This window comes from Acanthopagrus latus, chromosome 16, assembly GCF_904848185.1.
Source record: "Acanthopagrus latus isolate v.2019 chromosome 16, fAcaLat1.1, whole genome shotgun sequence".
Taxonomy (NCBI): domain Eukaryota; kingdom Metazoa; phylum Chordata; class Actinopteri; order Spariformes; family Sparidae; genus Acanthopagrus; species Acanthopagrus latus.
The window spans coordinates 18,954,848-18,980,991 of record NC_051054.1 but is presented as its reverse complement, the minus strand read 5'-3'; the positions used below and the strand labels follow the sequence as shown (position 1 = coordinate 18,980,991).

The following is a 26,144-nucleotide window of genomic DNA, read 5'->3' as shown; positions in this document are numbered from 1 at the left end:
TTCACACAGGCATGTGCGTGCTCCCAGTTGGTGGAGCCATGTCACAGCCAGCTTTCATCATTTCACACACACACACAGATTTTCCTCGGGCATGCACAATCTCTTCAAAGGACATGTTTCTTACCCAGGGAGACTCTGGCCGGCACAGCCCGGCGGTCGATCCAGAACGACACCCATGACAACATCACCATGAGTGTGGCGGGAAAGTATGTTTGCAGCAGGAAGAAGAAGATGTGGCGTCGCAACGTGAAGTTGATGTAGAGACGGTTGTACCAGCCTGCGAACACAGCAAGAGACCCACTCAGACGGTGTGAAGCACTGAAAGATTCATCAAGGAAAAAAAAACACTGACACAAAACATCAACACTCTCATGAAGGTTAGGAGTACTAATATTCCTCACAATTAGAGCAGTAAACAAATCCGATGACACATCAACGCATTTGATGACAAACACATAGAGTCCTTAAAGGATTCTGACCGAAATCTCTCATGTCAAAGTAACATCAGTCTGTATTTATTCCATATTAATCATCTATTCTTATTTGTCCTGAATACACATTAAAAATACTTGTGTTTTCAAGCACAGTTTACTCTCATATGTCCAGAGAAGTGCGCAAACAGACGTGTACGTAAGTGTTGCTGGGTTGTCTCGTTCTGGGTTTTTGTTTCGTGGCTTCCTGTTTTTCCTCTCGTTTCGGGTCACTCGCCCTTCCTCATGTGTCATCCGTGTGATTGCCTCCCCTGATTCCTGATTGTGTCCACCTGTTCCCCTTTACCCTCTGTGTCTTGTGCCAGAGTGTCTCGCTCCACCGTGCACCCCAGCCGTCGCCACAGTCAGCTTGGCTTGAATTTAAAATGCCTCAAATATTTACAGATATTTACAGGTGTTCCATATGGAGAATGAAACAGGTAGTATAACAAGGAAGCTGAAGTGACTACAGTGATGTCACCCAGGGCTCAGTTGGTTATGGTTTGAAAAGGAATAAGAATGTGTGGAACAGAGAAGGTGATTGAACACTTTGTTTAATGCTCGCATACAAAAAGGAGCTCAAATCCTCCTTAGAGCCTTGACAGCAGGGGAGTTAAAATATTACATAAATATAACATTTCTCTGGTGTGTGTGTGCGTGTGTGTGTACCTGTGCTGCTGTAGAAGGCCAGGCGAGACGTCGTGTGGAACTTCTGGATGAGGAACTGCGACAGGGAGATGCGATCATCAGTGCTCAGGGACTCATCACCGCTCTTCCAATACAGCATCAGGTCCTCATCTGTGTAGGCATCTGCAGGAAACAGTCAGACATCCTTTGTGAATCACTATTGACGTCGTACTAGAATAATCCTGGCTACAGATCATGGCTTTGGGAAACGTACATTGAAATGTTCATGAAACTGACCTGGATAAGCAGAAGTGCATTATTTTTTCACTGCACTCTGCTCACATATTTTCCACACTTGTTATTTATTCATCCGAGAACAGCTTTTGATGGCCGACAACAGGGCAGCAGCCTGAGGCATGAATCAACAGTCTGCAGCGTGAAGCTAGCAGCACAATAACATGCGTGAGATACAGTGTGAGAGCACCAACAGTGACAACTGTTGACACTCACACTCATATTGTGATCGTCATGCTAAACAGACACCAGCTCACATTTTATACATAACTGCACAATTAATGTCTGCTTTGCTCATTAGAGCTATAGACAATGTACAGCTAAAGCTGATGGGAACACGGTTTGCTTTTCATAACTTTCCGTCACAGTCTTTATTATCTTACACTGAGCCGTGATCAGACGGAAGGAGGGAGAGCGGGTGGCTGTTTTCTGTTTTCTGTATGAAGGATTCCTCTGTTTCATATTTGCCCGCTAGCTTTGCCTAATATGAAAACGGAGACTGCGTTCCGTGTCCCACACGCCGTTTCTAAATAAAGCTGGAGGGGAGATGTACTCTGACGTCACGAGCGTAACGTTACAGAGAGGAGACGGGACGAGGAAGAGAGAGAGCAGCAGAGTCTCTGAGGGCTGAAGGTAGTGACTGACCTGAATTCAAGCACACAGACACTAGTTACCTTTGCAGAAAAGCTGTGAACCCATTCGTGACTACTCACAGATGAGGGAAAGTTTTATTCTCATTAAGCTCCACCTCGTCTACCTCCCTGTTGCAGATGTAGCACCGATGTAGAACAAAGGTCTACTTGTTCTAGACATACCCATTTATTCAATAAATCACCAAAGTATCTACGTATAATAGATGTTTAGCTCCACCATGAACTTGTTCTTTGTGTGTAACTGGTTAGCTGTCAGCCTGTCACGAGGCAGTGGTGGTAGTTTGTCGAGATTGAGTCACGCTGATGCGGATGTGTTTCCCATGACAACAAAGGACATTCACGAGTCCATTATTGCACATGAGGGGGGATGTAATAAACTGAGGCTGTCAGATAGGCTTAATGGTGTAACAGCAAGGAGACGTATGACCACAGCGGTGATTAATACAAACGCAATTCTGGTAAACTTCCTGCCGCCGCTTTCTTCTGCTTGAGAAAGCCATAAAGCCCCGCTGTGAGCCGGAAGAGGCTGTGAATAGCTTTTATCCTTACAATCTGTAATTTTTGAAGTGTGCCCAACAGCAACCTTAAAATCCCCAAATGTCTTCCCAGCTAACTGTTGATGTTGCAAAGCTGCAAGCGGCTTCACAACATCTTCACCGTTGAGTCTGAAAACATCAGAGTGTGTGTTTAATCTTAAATGTGTGGGGACTCTTGGTGAACTGGCCCCTGGGGTGTGCTGGATCTTTCCTGAGAATCTTTGATGTCTCACAAATAACGAAATTCAAAAGGCAGACACTGCAGCACCTCTCTGCCTGCCTCTCTTCAGGTATGCCCTGCCTTCTTTCCTTCTGTTGGCCTCAGTCTTTACCTGGAAGCACTACACCACGGCGCTCCTGCGCTGGCATACTACTGAGACCTACGTCTGCTTGTTTCAACAGTCTTTTGTTAATCCGAATAAACACGACAGCATATGAGGTGGAGCAAGGTTGACAGTTCAGTCTGCTGCTCCTCCTGTCCACCTGCCTCGACACTGAAGCCTTGATCAACGTGAGTGGGTGACTTAAGGATAAATCAAAAAGAGATACAAGGATAACTTCAGATTCAAACAACTTGGACCATTATGGGTTATCTTCATTTTTCCTCTGTGATAGGTCGACAGCCTGTCTGACTGTCGTGTTTCACAGCTCAGTGATGTCTAGACTCTCTCTGATCTCGGTGAATACCTTGATGAGCACAGTGTTACTGCTACAGATGAGCCTGACGGCCCAAAACTACACATACCTGAGCCAAGTTGTGATACACTGGAATTACCCTTTAATGTTGTAACTAGTAACTGGTAATACTGTGTAGTACTGTGTCTGTGTAGTTACTCATTAATTAGAGACAGCATGATCATTCCTATGTTGTTTTTTTTTAGTGAACTGAGGGATCTTCTTCACTCTGATACACATTATTCTCAAAGTCTCCTCAAACACGTCTCAAGGCAACCAGCATCCTCAGAACACACTTGTTTACAGATGTTTACAGATGTTATAGAGAGTAGACTGTGCTCAGAAACACAAGGTTCAAAGTAGGTTTCTTCTGAACTAGGATGATTATAACCCATTTATTTCTCAGCAGCTTTGATGCTGGTGCAGCTTAGTGTTTAGGCTCCCTCCACAGGGACGTGGTTGTACTGTATATATCTCATTCAATGTGAATCACAATTAGGTGCCAGCATGTGTCTCTTCACCTCTGATAACCCCCATTAGAGAGACACATTGCAACTTTATAACAGTACAGCAGACTGTCAGGTCACCCTGTGCGACACCCCTCTGAGAACAAGCCCGTCATGATGACGCCTTGTCGTGTTCTTAGCTCGCGACTGCAACTTTTTCTTCTTCTGCTGTTTGAAGTTTACAATAAATCGCTCTCATTATTTTTCGGATAAACAGTTCTAGTTCCTCTAAAAACTGAAACCATCTCTGAACACCATGTTCCAGAATAACAGATTAGGGTCTTGATTTCTGAGGGAGAAAACATGGGAACACGACCACTTTACCATTTTAACCACAATGGATGAAATGTGTACTCACAGCTCTCCAGCTCCAGCGAGCAGGTCTGAGAATCCAGAGGAAAACGGCTGAAGTCCATGTTGCAGGCTGCTGTCACTGTCACTCTGTCCAACACAGAAACAACATTTCTTTATTAATATCACTCTGAATCACCTCGGGCACTCAGGTGCACGCCACTCCATGTGACGCGGGATGTCAGGTGCCTCCCCCCGGTAGCAGGTCGTCCAAACTCTCACATTACAGCTGAGTACACACACTTATGTTCCTGGAAACATCCATGGTGAGAAATGCAGAAACAGAGCCTGACGCATGCATGTTGTTGTTGTTCATCTCTTCAATCATTCCGTCATCTGTCAGAATATATAATAACTGCCTGCCAGTTTGGACCAGGAAAACAAATAATATACTGGGAATAACTTTCTGAAGGAAAAATGTTGTCATTTCATCTCAGAGAAAGAGTTTGACACACACCAGTGTTTACTTCAGACCAAAGACCCTGTTGTTAGACTGAGAGCAGGAACATCGCACACATAGAGATGATTATCTGATACTTTCCCTCGAGAAGAGCAGCCGGCCATCCAGTGCCTCACCAAGACACTGCAGCACTGGAGGAGAATGTCGGTACAGATGAGGCGGTCCAGAGTTATTCAGTTTTGAGAGTCTGTGTAAAGAGTCACGGGGTCACGTGATAGCTGCTATAAAAATACATAAATACAAGTTCTTATTATCCTTTTTATTATCAGTAGGTGCACGTGTAGAGAGGTCTCTGTGTATCAGCGAGTCAGAACCGTCTCTTCAGCTGCTCCGCTGCGTTCAGCAGCCGGTCCGGTTGCTGTTTGGCGAGGAGCAGGTAGTGTACCAGCAGGATTTTCACTGCAGACAGCTTCCTGCTGCTGCTGCTGTGAGACTGAAGAGGAACAACGAAGCTGCGGCAGGGCGTCAAACCAAAACAATGAGCTGAAACGGGCTGGAAATCTCTGAGGTGAGGGGAAATGCAGAGTCCGTAAAATGCCTCCGCAGGTTCATCAATACGAGCCACTTCAGACCGCGCTGTCGTTTGAGCGGTTGTTGATATCAGAGACAGACTCGGCACTCAGGATTAAAATCAATGCAGCAGAAACAGCAAAGAGACAGATCGTCTTTATTCTATTTACACATATTCCTCTTCCTTGTCAAAATCTGGCACCTACATTACCCACAATTCATTGTGAACACATATTTGCTCTGAGATTCAGCTGTGTTCTAGTAGCATTATTATTATTATTATTATTATTATTATTATTATTATTATTATTATTATTATTATTATTTTATACAACCTATTTCTAACCCTACCATTATTGTTTGTGTGGTCTGTGTTTCAGTGGGAGGATTACTGAATGTGGATTAATGGGGGATGTGCATCTTATTCTTGTCCTGGGGCTCCCTGGCATCTTAATCCCGCTCTGGTTTCAAAAGTCTCCCTTTCTTTATTCAGCTGTTCAGCTGGTGCTCAAGGGAACTAAACACAGAATACAGTGCAACACTTGGAGCCTGCTGGCCATCACTGAGGCCTGAGTGGCTGTCATTAGTGTGGGTAACACATCAGCGTGCTCTGCTCCCGTTCAGTCTGCAGCAGCACCATCACCGTGTTTACTCATCGACTCATTCGCTCGCACACTTGCTTGGCTCGGATTCTGCTTTCATGACTTTCTTATTTGCCATCTTGTCAAGAGGTCTCGACGTTAGCACAGTGCAGCAGGGGACACATTAAGGAGAATAGAGAAGTCTTCTGGCAGTGTTTGAAGTTTTGCTTGTAGTTCAGCTCTGAATCTGCACCGCTCCATAGCTCTGGCATGAACATTCACGGATATCTTTTAGATTTCATCAGTCATATCACAGCCTAACAGCACTTTAATAAGCACCTCCGCTCCGTACATACCAACCTGTAGGCTCACTTGGATCAGGGAAATTAGCAATTTAGAGATTAATGATATCCTACGCCAGAAACAGGAGCAGGAGGGTGTAGGGGGGGAAAGATCTATGAGAAGGAGGAGGATTTCAAGGGGAGATGATGACACTGTCAGAAAGACAGCAGAATAAATGGATTCATTTAAACAGTATGTCAATTAAAATTCAGCAGCATGTTCCTGGAGCCAGTATGCACTCTGTCATTCAAAACTGTGACTGTGTAGTGTGATGTCACAAAGTCACAGAGACCACCTATCAGGTGCTTTCTGTGGGAGAGGGGAGCTCCTGTTGGTATAGACTTTTTTTTTTAGCTTTCAGGATCTTTCACCTGCACAGGAACACTTGAAACACAATGAAGTCTGTTTTAAAGGGTTTGATACCATCTGTGTGGACTTGTTGAGGGTGTGAGCGGCTCAGGAGGTCTAACACTGGACCTGTGCAGGCCTCACACTACCTGAACACCTGAACCCAAACAATGCGCACACTCAAGTGCTGCTAAGCGATGCGGCGGGTGTGCTGCTGAGCACCAAAGGAAGCACAGTGGAATTGCTATAATTTTCTTTGATTGAGCTCTTTTCAAAAGCTGCAAGCAGCCCTGCGGCCGTCCATTTTGAACAGCACGTATCAGTGAGCAGTGCGCTATATATAGAATTGGTATAAAAATTCATATTCTAGAGAAAGTGTCTGATGTGGCATTTTACAGAGACACGTGGAATCAAGCTCAGGTTAATTACATTCCTCTCGGGTTAGCAGCTCTTTCAGGCTGGCTGACCCTCCTCATCATTCAACACTAGGAGATGAAAAGGCTTCAAAATGAAAAGTCCTGGCTGATATGATATAAACTGCCATCGTGTCACATGTAGTCCAATTTATGGTGGATTTACAGTAGACAGATTTAGTTTAAGCCTCATCTCTCCAATACTACCCATCACAGATTACCACACTGCAAACCAGTCTACCGTGTGTAAGACATAAATATCATACACGGTTTCACATATGCAGTAGTACACACCAAGACCTGTGAACACACAAGTAAGAGTGGCGGAGCGGCCCTTTAACAGCATTTATTTCAAGTTGTTCACCACTGGCTCTGACGTCTCACTGAGATTTAAACAAAGTCATTCCTGTGTGGAGATCAGATGATTTTGGAGTCGAACACTGAGATTAGTTTCTGTTGGATTGGTTTGTCTGAGGGGAAACTGACAGATACTGTGTGAATAATGGCTTGAGATGACACAGGAAGTTTCAGATCTCAATCTCAACTGAAGTCTTATACACAGAGAAGAAGAATTTGGATGTGGTTTTGGCCAGTGGAGAAACTTACTCTGATTACTGATGTTTAATATGACGCTCGTGCCTCTCCTGCTCATGGGTTTGCACAGATGGAATTTTGGATGATAATACTGTCAACATACATAAAAATCCATTTGTTTGTGTTAAATAAATCAGGCTATGAACATATGGTGTATGTAAACACCACTGAAGCGCAGATTTCTGACTAAGAGACAGAGAAGACTTGTTATGGGGGCGCAATAACAAAACTGACCAGTGCATGGACAAAAGGTGTTCCCACCTGCAGTGTGTGACCTTCATTTAAAAAGTCCACAGCAGAGATACTGGGAGGCAGATCGAAACCTGCATGAAGCATGACCAGAGTAGCAGCAAACCTCAAGCTGTAGAGAACGTGTCCATCAGGAAAGACGCGCAGCATGATGTTGTCTGTGGTGGTGTCGTGGATGAAGGACCTCTTAGAGTGCACAAAGAAGACATCAGGGACCCAGATCTTCTTCACCAGGCGGCCATCGAACGTCATGCTCTTGTTGGTGCTGCTGGTGAACGACAGGCGCTCGTCCTTCCAGTAGTGCCTCAGGTACAGAGTCATGGTGAAGTCCTGGTGGAATCAAAGGACGGGCGTATGAGACACAGCGTGCTAGAGATCCACTACCAAACAACACAGAGCCATGTTGGAAGACGACCAGTGACCAGCGGAAGAAAATCTTTCCCCTCTGGGATCAATAAAGCCTCATCTCATGTTGAAGACCTCATCAAGTGGAACGGGACCATGTACAAGAAACCACAATCATATCTGCAGGTGTATCTGACGCTTTTGCTTAACTTTTGTGATAAAACCCCAGAAATGCCACATGCTCTGCTAAAACGTAGTTTCACAGCAGTACAAGAAAAAGTTTGAGCAACTGCATAAATGTTTATATAATGTTGTAGAGAATCTCAGGACTGTCTATCAACATTGAGCAGTGCTACAAACCAATCCAGAGCTAACAGGTTACGAAACAAGCTGAGAAGCCAAATGTAGCTTCGTAGCTACTGTAAGTCACAGTAAGGCTGCACTCACACGGGGAGGAACATGACTGACAGGAGCTGAGACAGCGGGGGACATCTGGTGTCTGTGAAGACCATCCAAAAAAGAAGAGGAAACCTGGCCACTGTTCACTGCTGTTGGTCCTCAGCAGTCAACATTTAATTAGCTATTCAGAGTTTCACATCTCCGCACATCTGCAGGCTCAAAGCCATCGGAGAACCGTTCACTGCTGACGTTGGCTGCTGTTACAACTCCAGCTCATATCTGTCTGAATGTCTGCATATCGACATGATTATTGAGCAAACTGTTTTACACTAAATTGGAAGATTGAATCATTCCAAAAAAAATCACCTCAGTTCGTATCTGTTGGCCTCGACCATTGGGACACGCGTACAAATACCATTCAACATTCATCTGACAGGCATTCTGTCAGAAACTAACATGATGTTGGATTCTGATCATTACCAGCCTCTCTTGTTGAATCTCTTCAATAATTTCCTCTAGAAACAACAAACCCAGCTTATTCTCCAAGTAAAGCATCTCATCATGCCTAAACCTCACCGAACCACAACAGTTTCATAATGATAATAACTGTCTAAAAGTCCTGATGTCACAATGAGTGAGGTGTCAGTCAGCGAGCTTTATTAGAACGTCTGACGGGACGCTGCACATGTGTGTCACCGTTTGAATCTGAAGGCCACTGACCAAGCGTCTGTTTTTGACTTGAGAACATGTTGTTTAACAATACATACGTGTGTGTGCACTTCAAAGGAGTTTTATTCAGAAACGATTCACAGGCTCTAAACTGTACAGAGTGCAGCAGCTACGTCAGTTCTTCCTTATCAAGCAGCACACAGACCTCCTCAGGCTGGACCCTGCTGTCTGACTGCATCAGTGAGAATCTGTCACACTGTATAAAGTGAGGACAACCACGGGTTTACTTACCATATCAACCTCGGAGATGCTGTCCAAGCTCTCCACCTGAACATCCACGCCGACAGGAATTGCAGGACCTGCCAAACAGAAGTATATGATGAGCATGAGCATATAGTGTGAAGCAGACTGTAGTTATGAAGCAGCAGGCAGGTGTTGTCCAGCTGATTCACGAGAGAACGATCTGCATGCCACCAGTTGGCTTCCTTCCTCTGCTCAGTCTCAATCAGTCACTGTAGAAACAAACACACTAACAGGTGTATCAGTGTGTTTACATTGGGATGCACAACAAGGAGGTTCAGGCAGCTCTACCTGTTACCGAGCTATTGTAACGTCCATAGTTACATTGTATTTAACAAACTATTAATAAAAAGAAAATCAACAACATCACCCAACATCAGACTCACAAAAAAAAAATCAACCAAACACACAAAATGCAATTTTAAAGTCAGCAAACTGCAACCCATGTTTAAAAACCACAGGCCTATATGATTTAGAAGCCACACTTTGCATGTGAACAAATATTAATAATCTTCTATGATTTAGGAAAAACTTACATAAAAGCGATACACATACACATTAGAGGGATATTGAAGATATTGAAGCAAGGCATCCTGAGAATCGTGCACCATCACAACAGAAGTAAAAAATGCCGAGCTTGAATCGTGAACTGGGTCAGAGACCATCTTCACTCCCACCAGCATCACCAACATTTACACAGCTTTTACGGTCAGTTTGGAATAAAACTTTCTTAAGCTCCGTGTGAACTTGTGGCGACTTCTGACCGACTTTCTAAATGTGATTTAACTTCCTGGAATCCAGGAATTAACAGCCGCCTCACTTAAGCAGTGTACGAACGAGGGATGGCAACACGTGACACCACAGGAAGTGGAACACAAGCACATCTGTATTCTGTTCATGGAAGAGAGGAAATATTAACAGCGCCTGTTGCAAAGATTTGCAATTACAGCTTTTGGCTTTTTAAAAGAAATGTTCTTGTCCCATGAGTTGCTGCTGGATTATCTCATGCAGTCACTGTACAGGAGCTTTACCTGTATGAGGTGTTCTGCTGACCCCATCTCATTCAGTGTTACTGTACACTAGTACACTGTCACTCTTGCAAATGCTTCATATCTCTTTTTCATATCTGTGTGAACTCTGACCTCTCCATAAGGATAACAGCATTACATGTGACCCATACACACAATGCTCACAGGCATTGAGCTGAAGTGGAGGCAAGATTTACAGGCGATTTGAACCACTTTGCATCACTTATCTATACAGTCTGTAATCCAAAGAGATTAGCAGAGACACTAAATGCTAGATTAGAGTCACCAAAGCTTTTCAAATGAGGGCCTGTGGAGGGATCTCCGTGTTTGGGATTATTCTTCACTTACTGGGACAATGGCATCAAGTGTGTCACACTTGAAACGTCCTCATGTTTCACCGGTTTGTTGAAACCAACTTACTCACCAGGGTCTACCTGGTCAGAGTATCGAGCAGCTGGTTTGTTGGTCTGTGGTGCTGAAGTGATTGCAGGCTCACTGTCACTGTCCAGCTGTTGGACTGAATCCAAATGTCCAGATTCTTCCATCAACATGATTAATATTGTTAAATATTAACTGAACACTCTGGGCTTCAGTACATCACTCTGTGACTTCCTCACAAGCAGACCACAGAGAGTTCAGATGGCATTCACATCTCTATGTTAGTGCTCAACAGCGGAGCCCCCCAGGGCTGTGTGCTCGTCCCTCTGCTGTTCACACTGTACACCATGACTGCACTCCAGACTGCATACATAACACTTAAACAGAGCTCCACGTGGGGACACTGACTGCGGACAGTTCGCCGCATTGAATCAAACCGCTGGCTTTGTGAATACTGTACATCATTTCACCGCTGCATCAGAATCACATACTAGCATTAATTACTAGATCCGTGAAAACCTCATATTAGATAAGCCTAACCCAAACTGGACTCATGAATCTGATAATGTGCACATATTGATGGCATGTGCTAATCTACACCCTGAGAGGAAAATGAAAATGCTGCTGTCCAGATGTTTACAGGCTCAGTTTTGTTGGATGCAGAGTAACTCCTGTCCAGATCCAGATGTGTGCTACTGATATTACAGTTACACTGTAGGTAAAGAAACACACACACACATAGACACACACACGAAACACTACAGCCAGCAGTTTTAGAGAGGGCCCAAATCCTGTGTGCCACAACATATCCACACTGACGTCCCCTGTGGAGTCAATTGGGGACAAGACAAACTATTGTGGGACACCACTGAGGGGAAGCTGTGATGCAGCTTAGATTCTGTTAATGCAGAGCCATCAGCTGTCACACAGATCCGTGGTGCTTCACTCATTCTATGCAGACATGCCGAAGGCTTAGTGAGCACTCAAAGACTTTGAATAATTTTTTTGGCTCATGAAATATTTACAGATGAAGATCAGATTATGAAATACCAGACTGAGATGAGTGTGATGTTAAGGTGATGGGCCTTCTTCTGCACGGAGGATCAGTAATGTGATGACGAATCCCACATGATGTGATTATGTGACCTTCTCGTGGCCTTTGTGTTTCCTGAACATGAGGAACAACAACATCAGTCACGACTGGTGTGCATGCACAGCTTCTCATTCATGTGTTGTTGACGACATGGCAAACGTCAGATATTGGGACAAACTGAATCAATATGAATTCTTAAATATCCTGAAATGATTTGGCAATAAGTCAACCACCCCAGGGTGTCTGGCCTGATGCACCGGCATCTTTCTAAATATCCCTCAGGAAGCCGGACCTAAAACCAGGTCCAAGTCTGAATCTAAATGTAAACAGCTGTTACCTGCGTTTCATTGGCTTGTATGTCTAACACATCCTTTGTTTGAACCACTTACTGGAGGTGAGTCATCAGGGACGGACTGAGACTCCACACAAAGACTGAACCTGCATCATGAGCTGCTGCAGACACCTACAGAGGCACCAGGAGTTTTATTGAGTCTTATCAATGTTATTGAAGTGACATAGTTATGTTACAGTGATACATCAAGGGGGACAAATCCTATTTTCTACAGGACAGGAGTGACCAAGCACGTGTTACATCCAGAGGAGCTGAACACCAGAACAGTCTGGAGGAACTCATCAGAATGAAACTGTACAGTCCGACAGGCTTGTCCTCACCGTGTCTCAGCGCTCCGTATTGATGTGCAGCGTCCCAACACATCGTAATGTCAATGGAGAACAGACATCAGGGGCTCATTCACCACAGATCAGAAGATGAGGTGACATATCGGAATAAACTGACCACCGCTGCCAGGAACAGTGATTAGACAGAAGACAGACCTCGAACAGATGGTGGCGAATGTTGATTACTTGTATGTCAAATCTCCAGACGGCGGTAACTGTTAATGTACGGTTGTTTCACTGGCTGTGTGCAGCAGTGTGTTTGTGTTATCTATTAGGGCTTTCGGCGTTTGCAAGTCGTTGATGAAAAAAATGTTCCAACTGATGTCCATTTGCCATCTGTATTCTCACACACGCAGCTGACACATCTCTGTCTCCAGCAGCCAATCACACAAGGATGCCATTAACACCTCTGCATCGCTATAAACGGTGTTTGTTCACGGCTCATAGACGCTGACAGCCCTGCCACTTAGCCTCGCCTTATTAGAGCCAGCAGCAGCATGTTGGCAGCGCTTATCACTGTCTAAACGCCTTATCAGTGATAAAGTTGGATGCATAAATGTGACAACTCAAGACTTCCGTGTGTTCTTACCTGGTCATAAGAGACGATAAGCCTTCTTCCCTGCATGTAACTGATGTAAAGAAAACAATTAACAGTGATTCCAGTTTAAAGGCAGGCTCCAGTTTACTGGTCAGGCTACATTTAGGGATTTTTAATTTATTTTTGTTTACATTTGTGTTTTAAATTGTGGCTTTAAATGTAGCCTAATTGAATGTGCAAATGATGGTAAATTATGTGCAGGACTTGCACACGCCACGAGGCAGACACAGTGAAGATCAACACATACGAGTATCAGTGGGCTGCACACAGCGCCTCACGTCCTGCAGCACACACACAGTGCTGCGTGAGGGGTGCACGCTCTCGTCGGCTCGCGCTGGGTTAGTGATCACTGCTGCCTCTGTCTCGGCTGACACCAAACGTGAGGGCTGACTTATCAGTTTAACCCAGAACATCATCTTTCCCAAAACCTAACCGAGGAGTCGTATTGCCTAAGTCTAACAAAACTGCAACCGAAAAGTGAAATGATCCACCATCCAAAAAGGTTTTCCGGCAGGAATCCTCTCACGAAACCTCCAAACTGTCTTAGATGGCGGAGTGAGCAGCAGGGCAGAAAGGCTCAACACATGCTGGTCCCTCTGCTCTCAACAGTGTGCAGTATGCTGCCCATGCTTGTTAGCAGCTGGTGTGTGTTGAATTTATGTGACTTGTCTGTTCTCAATTGTTGACTCAGCGTTGCCACCATAACCAATGTGGTGCAAATATTTGTTTGTTGTTGGATCTATGTTTCAGGTAGTAACGCAGTGTTTTATTCATTTATTTTTTGACACTTGCAGGCCGTGAAACAGGCGAATTAGTTACTTTACAGATTACTTGTTTTAAAAAGTAACAAAGTTGGATTACAAGTTACTTTATTAGTTACATTCAGCAGGTGAAGTTCATGTCAGGAAATGCTGATTCACAGAGATGGGTTGAACCAAACAGGCTGGCAACCTTCATGGCTGCTGTGCACACACCACTGTGCTTTTCTGTGTCAACAAGGCGCCAAAAGTTTGGTGCAGCCTGGTAGGCTTTGAGGTGGAGGTCATTCTGCAACGTTACGATTTCAATCTCCACGTGTCCAGCATCCAAATTGAACGTTGCACTCAGTTGCTCAGCAATGTCTGTTATGTCCACGTTGATGAAAGGATTGGAAATGAATGATACACATGGCTCAAGCTGATCAAGGTCAAAAAAACCTGTTCTCATACTCTTGCCCAAATCTGTTTATGACTCGACAGGACTTTTCTGCAATTTTGTCAAATGTCTCAGATGCAGTCTGTGTGACTGCACAGAGGGAAAGTGCAACATTTTTCTTCTCTGTAAATGCACAGAGAAAATGTTCATCATGGCTTTAAACGCATTTAAGGCACTTATCATATCAACAACAGTCTTTGCCTTGCAGCTCACAGTTCAAAAGGTTTCGTTTCCCAGTAATATCTATCAAAAATGCAAGGTCAAGTGTCCACTCTGTGTCCTCTAGCAGCGAGACGTCTTCAGCTTTGGACTGCATGAACTCTTTGATTTCACTCAAAAGTGACAAAAAAGGAAGTAAAACTCGTCCTCTGCTCAGCCATCAGATTTCTGTGTGTAGCACAGGTTGCCATATTCCGCCAACATCTCCTCCGATAGCACCTTAAATATCCTGTTGCTGTTTATGATTTTCACAACGGGAGTCATCGTTGTACACCATCCTTATAAAGACAAACAGCTGCGCTGTTCTGCTGCTGTCCACGGACTCGTCGCACTGGATGCTAAACCACCTGCACTTCGCCAGATCCCGGTCCAGCTGCTCGGCCAGGTTACCAGACGTAAGTGACACTCGTCTAGTCGTCGTAGATGTCCCCAGTTGGACATCGGTGAGAGTGGAGCTGAGATCGGTTCCATTTTTCTCGTCTTTAAGTACAGTGTTAGCAATTATCATCATTGCTTCTTTGAAAAATTCTCCGTCTGAAAATGCCTTCTTCTTCTTTATCAGAAAATGCTCAGCTCTAAACGAGGCTTCGGATGATATTTGGGAGTTTTTCGCTTGGCCACGCTTAAACTTTGTCATGCGCACAATGCTCACCTTTGAACTAGAATAGGTCAGAGTTTGACTTAACTTATCTAAACTTAATAAACATGTTTTTAATTCTTTTATTTTTAAGATATTGTCATTTTCAAAGGACACGAGATGTCAGTGACGAGGGAAACGTGACCTCATGAATAAATCTTTGATGTATGGTCCCGTCTGTGAACACTTCTGCGTGAACATAGATATTTATTGCCGATGGCGGCCGTTTAACAGTGAGGACAACGTTTCCCATAATCCAATGCTACACTTCACCGTCATCAAGCTGCGCCTTTTGTTTTCACAGTTGTGATTGTTTTGGCAGAAATCAGCTCAAACTGAATAAACACATTCAATAATAAAGTAAGTTGTCTGAGGGAGAACATGCACAATGTGTTCAGTGCAAACACAGTGAATGATCAGGACCAACTGTCACAATGCAAAAATGCAGGAGAGCGACGCCAAGTCTATAAATAATATGAATACGTCTATAAATATCCAGATTTTCTTTTCACACAATGTCAGAGTACCGGATGTACTTTTACAGCCAGTTTTGGATCTCCACTCATTTCTGCCTGTTCTTCAGTTGGGACAAAGTGTCATTTGCAGGGTAACAGCTGTCTGATGGCGTAACAGATTGCTGCCTGTGTTAATCTAAGCTGTAAGCAGGAGGAATCGCTGCCAGCTTAATCTGCTCATCGCTGCTGAAGCGGGGGCCCGCCATGCAGCTAGGCAGAATTAGGCTAGGCTAACACGGCGGGCAGGCTGAATTATTGTGGGGTGAGGCTAGCCGCTAAAGCTATGCTCCAGTCGCCTCAGATAAAAGCCCGGATCTCCAGATGGTATCTGGGTGTTACACTGACCGGTCCATCAGTGAGCACCGCTGAAAGCTTTAGCCACACAAAAGGAAACAGACAGTGTTCCCCCCCGAGCCTGAACTCATTCCTGCTGTTCATGACATCTAATGCCACGAAACTGCATCCACGCCAATACACCAGTCACTCAACTGTGCACACAATGAAAAAGTGACAGCATTTAAATACAGCAGCAGTGAGCCTTAATCAATGGATTGTTACAGCTGTCTTTGATGTCGAGAGCTTGATACAATCTTCTAATTGAATCTCCACAGTTCTGACACCGAACTATGGCGGCAGCAGCCACAGCGCTCATGGTTGGAAGATATCACGCCGTGTCAGTTATTTTAAGATTTGCGGGGGATGGTAGTCAATCATTGGATTCATAGTGTGACTTTTTAAGAGCGTCTAAACGGAAAATAAAAGCTGTTATGCGTGTTTGTGCACATCAATGATGCCTCAGTGTTCCTTTAACCTTTTCATCAAGACTAAAAGATTAGAGATTGCTCCAGTGGCAAAGCTCCCAGAATGAGTCTGCAACAGGGAGCCGCTGGAGGAGACCCAGAGCTGGTTACTGTCTCTATATGAATAAAGACATATGAAGTACTGCAGGACATTCACCTTCTTTTCAAAGCTTGTATTCCTCAAGGTCATGTTTACTGCCGGCTCCACGATCAGCCCAACTGTCCTCTGGCCTCACTTCCATGTACTGAGAGATGGTCAAAGAACATGTTCAAATGTCATCACATATCAACACATTAAGCAGTTGACATTTCTGCCTTTTATAGAGAGCAGAGCTCTTGTGGAGGTCATGTGGTCCACTCCACAAGTGTTGATAGGTTTGTGAGAATTCTTCAAACACTCTTGTATTGTTTGTATCAGAACCTCAAAACCAAGGATAGGTCTGAGCTGCATTTTATTCAATACGTAACCATTAAAATTGCACCATTTACTCAGCTGTCATGACCACATAGGTCGACCGTGGAAGCAGCTTATCACAACACATGTTCATGTTTCTTGTCACCTTGTGGCTGTTGTAATTATTGCGGCACTAAAAGAGGAAGTAAGGCAAGGTAACAAGACTGAGGAAGTCAGGGACAATTGTTTCCTCTCCACTGTGAAACCAAGTGTAAATTAGGGCTGGGAGATATGGTCAAAAGTGTGATCACAACATGTTTTTGTTTTTTATGTTGATCGATGTCGATAATCATTACGATATGTATTTAACAATAATAATGATGTTGAATTTATAGTTTTAAGTGTATTCTGCTTAGGACAGAACTCAAAACGAACCAGAGGGTTAATTATGGCTTATAAAATACTATTATTTATTGTCAGATATTAGATGACAAACATTCAACAGTACCAACCAACCGAATGGCTTTAGGTTAGACACTGAATAAGTAAAATTATGAATACGTACGCCAAATTGCTTGTTTCAAACATGTCTCAAAGATTTTAGAGGTAGCAAACTCAACTATACATTGACTAACGAAAATAATAAAAAGTGTTGAGGATGATGACGCTACTCTATCCTGTGAATATTGCACAGTCTTAAACTTTCAGGTAGCTGTTCAGTTCAGGTCAGCACCTTTTGAGATGACGGAAGAGGTTGGCGGCGGGTGCTGACACATTTTGCACCTAATACTGGTCTGTCATTTGTCTGACTTCAGGTTGTCAGATTATTTTCACATAAGCAATGTGGTGGGAGTGGGAGGGGCCAGAAACACCCATCAACCACCACATGCATTTGTTCCTCTGCCGTGCGATTGGCTGTTGGTGCAGTGTTTTCTAGGAAGACAAATTTATCATCGTTGTCAAATTTTGAAAGTGAAAATGATCAAGATCATTTTATCGCCCAGCTGTAGTGTAAATGGTGAGTTATTTTAAATGACCTGACGTACATAACATAACTACAGTTATGCACGCAATGCTAGTATGTTTGTATAGGAACGTAGTCAGTTTAACCCAAACCAGGATGTTAAACTGTGAACATATACTGAAGGTCCACTACACCTTTTCCTTGTTACGTAGCAACAGTCATATTGCCTTGAGAACGGTGATATATATGTTGTTCATGGAGTCACTGGTAACACCAACCCTTCACTCATGTATTTTGTGTTGCATACTCATAGCCAGAAATTATGAGGATTTCCACATTTCTGAGAGTCCCTGAATGAACCATGTGCTACAAACACTTCTGTGTTACATGGCTCATCTACGCTAAAAAAAACATTCGGTCAAAACTGATTTATTAGTCTGTCGTTGTGGACGAAGCATGAAGTCCCTCAGCTGCTGCTTGATTTGCTCAAGAACAAACTAAATACTTAACAAATGTGCGGCGACAACAGAGCAATTCTCAAAATGCAAATAACCCGCTCAAATTAAACTCTCTAACCGCTCGTAGCTTTTAAAGCACGGCAATGTCATTAAAGCGGGACGACTGATGAATAATATGATATAATCATATAATCTGTATCTGTTGTCCTCAGCCGCTTCATATTGTATCAAAAGCTTTTTCCTGCAGTTCATTAAATCCCAACTCACTGCTGGAATAAATGTGGGCAGCGTTCAAACTTTACGTATCATCGCTTGATTGTGTTGACTGTGCTGTTAAATCCCTGCAGCCATGTGAGGTAGCTACTACAGATACTGTATATCCACAGGTCTGCAGCCTCTGACACACAGGTCCCCACTGGTCACGTTAAATCACGTGTAAATGACACCCGGCTCCTACGCAGTCACCCTAAACGCCTCAACACACCTCATTACTTACTGCTGTGCCTGTGCACGCAGGAGATGTTCAGTTCTGTGTCACACAGCCTCCCGCCTCAACTTTCTTCTGGCAGAACTGTATGGTTTTTTTTTTTCTTGAAATTCATTAGGGTGCAAATGCCGCAGTCACGTCAACGACAATATGAAGTGAATATTTATGAGGTGAGACGGTGGAAATAGCAGCGGCTTGATGCCATCGTGCGGGCATTGAACTGAAAAAAAATAATAAATAAATAAATCTGTGCTGCCTGTGGATTTCCAGCACGTTGGGCTGCTGTCCCCCGTGCATCACTGTGATTGGCCTGCTGCTGTGTCACCACACCCTCCTGTCTTTATTCTAGCCCACCATCAGCAGGGTCAGACTCATCTAATCCTTGGTAATATAAAAATATTGATTACTGCAGGCTTTAGGTCAGATGAAAGAGAAAAAAAACACACAAACAGTATGATGATGTTCTGCAGGACTGTGGGATCATGGGAGATGATCCCACAGTCCTGCAGAACATCATCATGCAGGACTGTGCAGGACTGTGGGATCATGGGAGATGATGTCAATCACACACAGGCACAAATGCTCAAAGGTGACCCACCATCTGATGTCAGATAGATAGATAGATGACCTGGCTCAGTGACCAGAGCAGTGTAACTTTAATGGAGGGTGGATGATATATTAGAGTGACAGGCGGTGTGAAACAACCCCACCTCTGACTCTATGACCTCTGGTAAATCCTCAACACTGCTAAGCCACCGCATTTTGTGAAAAGCACGCAGTGGCTTTGGTGCACAGCAAACAGATCATAACATGAGTCTCTCCGAGCCCATACATCAAATGATCTGGCCGATGGCTTTCTCCCTCGCTCCCCTCAGAGTGGATTATCAACAAGCTTAATGTGTTATCTTTCCCCGGATTAAAAGCAATAATACACCCCACACGTTAGCCACACTCCCCCTCTGTCCACTGAAGACACGCAGCGTCTGACTTCATCTACATCTTTTTAAATGCGCACTGCACAACCGTGTGATTTGTCGTAGTGGCGACACGGTTTGTGCTCATCGTTAGGATTCTAACAATAATACCAATCCGATTGATATTCCTTATCAGCTCGGTTCTTTTTCATTAATAAATAATCGCTTTTTAAAAGACATGTTATTTGAAAAAAGACTCAATTCAGATCGGTAATAGACTGAATATTTTGAATATATGTGTGCTGTTTCTAGAGCAGCAACAGTAATATTTACAACAGCAAAATCATTATATGTCCTATAGTATGTCAGTAATCTGATGATGACATCAGCAGTCCTGATCAGTCAGGATATCTTAACCTTCGGACCATTTCTTAGAAATCCATATGAAGCTGGTGAGTTCCAAAACTATGTACATACATTAGAGGTGGTTTGAGAGACCCTGTAATTGACTTTGGGTTGTCTGTCCTGAGGATGGAGATATCCATCATCCACTGTCAGATGTCTTGGCAGCGACTGCTCATGTGGAGTCTGAACAGTGACACCCTGCATGAGGAATCTGTCTCAGTGTTCTTTACCCTTTTCAGTGTGCATCCTCATTAAAGCACCGTTTACAAAGTGGAACAAACAAGGGGCTCACTCACTGAAAACTGAGGCATTCCAGCCATCAAGTTCGCTGTCAGGTCAGCCTCCACGGCCAAGGTGTTGCCTTATTTATCTCCTGGAGGCTCCTAATAGAAAACAATTCACGCACTCTGGGCTTCCATGCTTCATATTCTCCACTTAGCCACATGCAATCCGACAGTGTGTGACGCAGACTGCCGTGATTGCCAGCACTTTCATGCTGCCAGGGAGATAAAGCCATTCGAGAATCAAGCTTGAAAGATTTAAAATGAGGAGGGTGATGTAACTCACACCTTCAGTTAACCCGGCGCTCTGACTCATTGTGCCGACGACGGTCTCACTGATCAACATCAGATAACAGCCTTTCATTTCAGATTTTACTTTGCTGTTGGATTTATTTACTGGTAGATCTTATTTCTGGTTGCATCAGTCACGATGACGTCATAGGCAGCAGAAGTAATCGCTGTAACTTCAGAACGCAGCTACATTACTGCAGATAGCGCCAAGCCATCAGACAGGTTGTGAACCAGCCCGAGGGTTCCACCTGCTGAGGCAGCTGAGCTCACTAGTTGATGATGTGGCCAGGCTTCCTGTAGAGCACCAGTGGCCCACGGTTTGACCAATGAAGAACTTCTGGAGCCGTCTGAGGAACTTCTGGCAGACACCGCCGCAGTTCAGAGGAGATGGCCTGTGAGAAAAATGACTGCTGTTTGAAAACAAGATGGTGGCTCCTCCAGAGGTTAGCGTGGCTGCTATAGCATAGCAAAAGAGAAGAGTGAAGAACAGCACTGAGGGCTTTTCTCCAGGAGAACATGTCTGCACGCTTCTCTTCACCGACTTCACTGAGAGTCTGATTTTACAAACCGCCGGTGTAATTTAGCCTGCGATGAATGTGAGAGACGATCACCTGCAGAGCATCTTTGCACTTGCCCTTTAACAAAGAGTTTCCAGCGGCCTCTCTCCACACGGCCTGTGTATTAAACCGTCTGGTGAGTCAGGTTCAGTTCAGAAACCTGCAAACCTCCATCACAGTCCAAAACTGTGTTTTCCTTCAAGGACAGATTTCTAGTGGCTTAACAAACACAGTTCGTTTCAGTTCGACCACCCAAATTTAAAAAAAACAGGTTTAGATCATCTCAACTTCATGCTTATTTAAAAGCTGCCCGATCATGTGAGTGCGGGAGGTGACGGCAGCTACAAGAGGTAGAGCCAAGTCGGGATACACAATTGTTTTCTTTCTTAGAAGCAACCGGATCATTTCACTCTGCTCTGGACGACAACAGGTTGCTCTATACGCTCTCAGTCTGTCAGAGGTAAGGGAGGATTCACTCTGCCTCTTTCATTCCGATGTAGAGGGATAGATAGATAGATAGATAGATAGATAGATAGATAGATAGTACTAAGCCAGTAGCCTACTGATCTGTTATGGTGCAAAAATATTATTCAATAGAAAAACAGCGAAGGGTTTAAACACATCTGGAGGGGGCAGCCCTTTGTATCCGACTCTTTATACTAATGCAACTAGAGCCGTGTATCCTCTGCTGGGACTTTGTGCCAGAACCCGGCTATTTTTAGTCCCAGTTCCACTGTGACCTCCGGCTGCACGCGCTGCCTTTCTCTGAACAATCACACTAACAGGGGGAGGACTGACATCACTTAACGACAGATTCATCCCGCGCCGCTAACGAGGTACAGCTTCAGAGGAGGAAGGGTCAGGAGGTCTGTTCATCCCATTTCAGAGCAGAGATGCAGGTCTGTCTTAGCTTCTAGATGTCTCGATGACAGAGCGCTCGAGTCCGACGGCTTTCATTTGAGAACTCAAAAGAGGTGCAAGAGGGACGCACTTCTAAGCCACTCAGCGACTTTCTAAGCACTTCAATGAACAACGCGAACGTTAGATCCAAGCCATGACCTGAAAAGATATAGACATGCAGCTCGTGTATGAAACATCCTGAGTCATGTGGAGGCGGCAGACGCTTCATGCTATATGATGATTCCAGGAGAGGATCATCTTCCAGTCTTTCTCTTGTCTTTTTTTTTTTTCTTTTTAAAACCACTTCCTGATGAATGATGGATTTGGATTCATACACGAGGTCTGAGGAAGCCTGTTGAATCAACTTTGATACCATTTTCATTTCTGACCATGTATCACAACTAAGACGCTTCAAAGAGAAAAATCTAGCAGCATCTTCAGTGTCTGTGTGTGTGTGTGTGTGTGTGTGTGTGTGTGTGATGATGAATAAATGCACAACAGGAAAATGGTGCATGAAAATGTAGGGAGCACTCCACACCTACCTCCGAATGCTGGCCTCATGGTGAAGTCATGGTCGTCCACTTTGAGCAGATGCTCTGTCTTCACTTTGCGAGACTTGGTCACATCTGGAGGCTTCTTCGCCAAGGAGCTGGAGGAAGAGAGGATTCTCTGTCAGAGGAGCTGAACACTGAGCACTTGACTCAATCTGCCGGGACAGCTGGGGACAAGAACTGAGACTTGATCCTTTTCTCCTCAGCAGAGTGAAAGTCTCTCCCGTTCACATTGCATCCTGAACGTCTAAAGGAGCAGCTGAGAGCTCAGCCAGACACTGATCATCATATCATGATGGAGGAAATGCTAATGTGCTTTAGAGATCAACGCTCTGTTCGACAACACAGTCACAGTGACTGGAGACACGCTCCTCCTAAAACTCTATTTGTGTCCTTGGCTGAATCGACTGTCGTGCTGTGATAATTGTCGGAGCTGTTTTGTGGGTCTCGCGGTGATGTGGTGTGTAGAGCACACGCTGTGTTAAATCACCCGTCTGGACAGACAGATAAATGTTTTCTCTAACAGTTAGCAGAACAGGAGAGACAGACGTGTTGCCCTCCCTGACCTTGTGTCCACTCAGGGTTTTGATATGTTTTGCATGTTGCTCTATCTCTGGACTCTGACCTTCCTGATTTCTCTTACAAAACATTTAACTGAGAGCAGTGAGAGGGACTAACAGTGGAGATGATTCTGTAGTAGTAAGAAGTCTGACGACTCACTGCTGCACACTAAGCCAGAGTTTCGTCGTTTTGTCTCACACACTTGTTGGACTGCAGTTTGTGTTTCACATGATGATAATTTGAAACAGATATCACTCAGTTAATGATCAGCAGTATTTCAGCTGTCAGTATTCTTGTGATTGGTGCACACACACGGCTAACACTGACATTTAAAGCTTTTTCTTGAGCCCTACAATCGCTCTCTCTCTCTCTCTCTCTCTCTCTCTCTCTCTCTCTCTCTATATATATATATATATATATATATATATATATCTATATATATATATATATATATATATATATATATATAGAGGGCTGCTGCTGATTGGACTCTTGTGTTGTTAATTCAGTCAGTTCTGTCCCTGGGTGAACTGAGCTGGATGTATTGATCCTCTGATGGTGGTGCTCACTTTGGGTCTGTCTGCTTGTGATCTGGAAACAACTGATCCAGATTCAGCACCACTCCCCCCCACCCCCATTAGGAACCTTTAGTCTGCCCATGATGTGACGCTGAGACGGACCCTCTACACCCTTTACATTTACATTTAGCAGAAGCATTTGTCCAAAGCGACTTACAATAAGGACATTTATCACAAGAGAGAAACCATGACATGCCACCGTCGATAGAGCAGAAAAGAAAAAGCAGCAACAATTTTCCAGCCCTGGTCTGAAGATCGTAGCTGCTGTTTATCAAGGATACCTTCAGTACATCGGTGCTTAGGAACCACACACCACAGCAGGACTCTGGTCTTCCAGAAAGGAGCAGCTCCTGCAGGGCCACATTGATTTTCAGTGCTTCACAAAGCAACACACGTCCTTTACAATTCATGCCAATGTGATGTGCAAAAAACAACCTGGAGCGTGCAGCTAAAAGTGGGCGTGGCTATCAGATACTGGAGGTGAGTGTCACAGGGAGCAGCACCTGCGCTCTGCAACACTGACAGTGACGCTCTGACAGCCACCCAGCCCTCCACCGCTGGGAGGTTCTGAGGCTCTCTGCCAACACTGTGACAGACAGCAGCCATACTGCACACGGCCACTAGAGGTCTTTGTGTGCCACATGGAGATGGGGGCCGCTGTAGGGCAGGTGGTGCTGATGCTGTCTGTCTCTATAAGGACGGCTCCCCCCTCTGAACCCACACTCCTCCTGATGAGCAGGTCGCCGTCCTGCAGGCAGCCTCTCCACCCGCGTGTGTGGGCGCTGTTTTGGCAGAGCGCTTCTCTCAGATTTAACTGCAGTCCATCCACTGTTTAAGATACAGAGCAGGCAGATTTTTTGCCTTCTCACCATCATCATCTCCACTGCTCTACTCTTGCTGCAACGTGCTGACATGCAGATGGCCACTTTCACTATTCACTTTCCTGCATCACAGCCGATGGAGAAGAGGAACACCTCGCAGCCACAGATCTCCTCTCCTGACCACAGACACGCACACAGAGCAGAGTTCACACCTGAGCGTGGACACTGAGAGACAAGACAAGGTGTGAGGCTCAGCCACAGCCTGTCCTCAGTGCACCACTGACCATCAGCTGATATATCTTATACTCTCTGACTGACTTCACTCGTTGTTGTTTTTTTTTTTAAATTCAACGTTTCTTTTGGGAAACGTTAAAAATAATAATAATAATAATAAAAATAAAGATTTCACCATTAAGTCTGATAATCAGATTCTCTGAGTTTTGGACGGAAGGAGCAGTCTGAACACGTCACTTTGCGCCCTTTTTGACAGTTTGATGCCTCAGTGATCGATGGCGAAACCATCCGACGGACTGATCGATCACGAGAAGCAGCCCTGGCGAATACTTGTGATAACAAAGTGAGCTTGAGCTCCAGTTTTCTCCAGCCTGCAGCCTGCTGCTGCTGCTGCTGCTGCTTTCTAACGAGATGATGACAAATCAATCACAAACACTCAATCTCCCGCATGGAGCGACTCTCCGCCACTTACGTGCCGTGCTTCTGGGTCTCCACAGTGCCGGTCCATCTCCGCACCCGGTGGCCGTGCCGACGGCACTCACCGGTAACGACCAGACATAAGAGCAGAACGAGAGGTTTGGTCACATAAGGCATCTTGACGGCGCAGATCTACAGGTGAGTCTCTTGAAAGCTCCTCTCGCTCGGTTCATTCCAGCAGCGCGCAGCCGGCAGCGCATGGCTCTCAGCAGAGGAGGCTGCACGCGTCCTTGGTCATGGCATCAGACCCTCTCCCGCGTGAGGCTGCAGGAGTGTATGTGTGTGTGTGTGTGTGTGTGTGTGTGTGTGTGCGATCCCATACACTGTGTGCGCTTATCCTCACGAAAGAGAGAGAGAGAGAGAGAGAGAGAGAGACTGAACATCTGTAGCCTACATGCTCGGAGGGGGGAAACACACACACACACACACACACACACACACACTCTCTCTCTCTCTCTCTCTCTCTCTCTCTCTCTCACACACACACACACACACACACACACACACACACAGGGATTATTTGCAGCCTGACACAACAAGAGAGGCAGATTATTCCTCCCTCTTGTAAATAAAAACCTCATCACAGGAATCATGTTTCAGTCCTCTCAGGGACATGCCGGAGCAGTTTAAACGCAACCCCCCCACTTTCGCTTAGTGCAAGGCCGGAGCCAGGGTTCCTGGGGCCAGGGGCTCAGCCGTTCACCATGAGGGAGTATTAAGATGAGTTCCCGCATGGTTTTTAATGGCGCCGCTGCTGTCGGAGCCCCTGGGGCACCACACACAGCAGCCTCATCACAGTGGCAGCACAG

At 44.9% G+C, this 26,144-nt stretch overlaps 1 protein-coding gene across 1 annotated transcript in view; it reads right to left on the bottom strand.

Annotated features, from left to right (window-relative positions):
* The window catches only part of gabrr2a (gamma-aminobutyric acid type A receptor subunit rho2a), a 30,977-nt gene extending 5,341 nt beyond the window's left edge, over positions 1-25,636 (bottom strand). The window contains exons 1-7 of the mRNA XM_037125096.1: positions 25,331-25,636; positions 22,656-22,762; positions 9,314-9,381; positions 7,716-7,939; positions 4,120-4,202; positions 1,140-1,280; positions 125-277 (exon numbers count right to left, since the gene is read on the bottom strand). Coding sequence (XP_036980991.1) covers positions 125-277; positions 1,140-1,280; positions 4,120-4,202; positions 7,716-7,939; positions 9,314-9,381; positions 22,656-22,762; positions 25,331-25,452 — 898 coding nt within the window. The 5' untranslated portion in view covers positions 25,453-25,636. The remainder of the gene's footprint in view (positions 1-124; positions 278-1,139; positions 1,281-4,119; positions 4,203-7,715; positions 7,940-9,313; positions 9,382-22,655; positions 22,763-25,330) is intronic.
* Between the last annotated feature and the right edge of the window lie 508 nt (positions 25,637-26,144).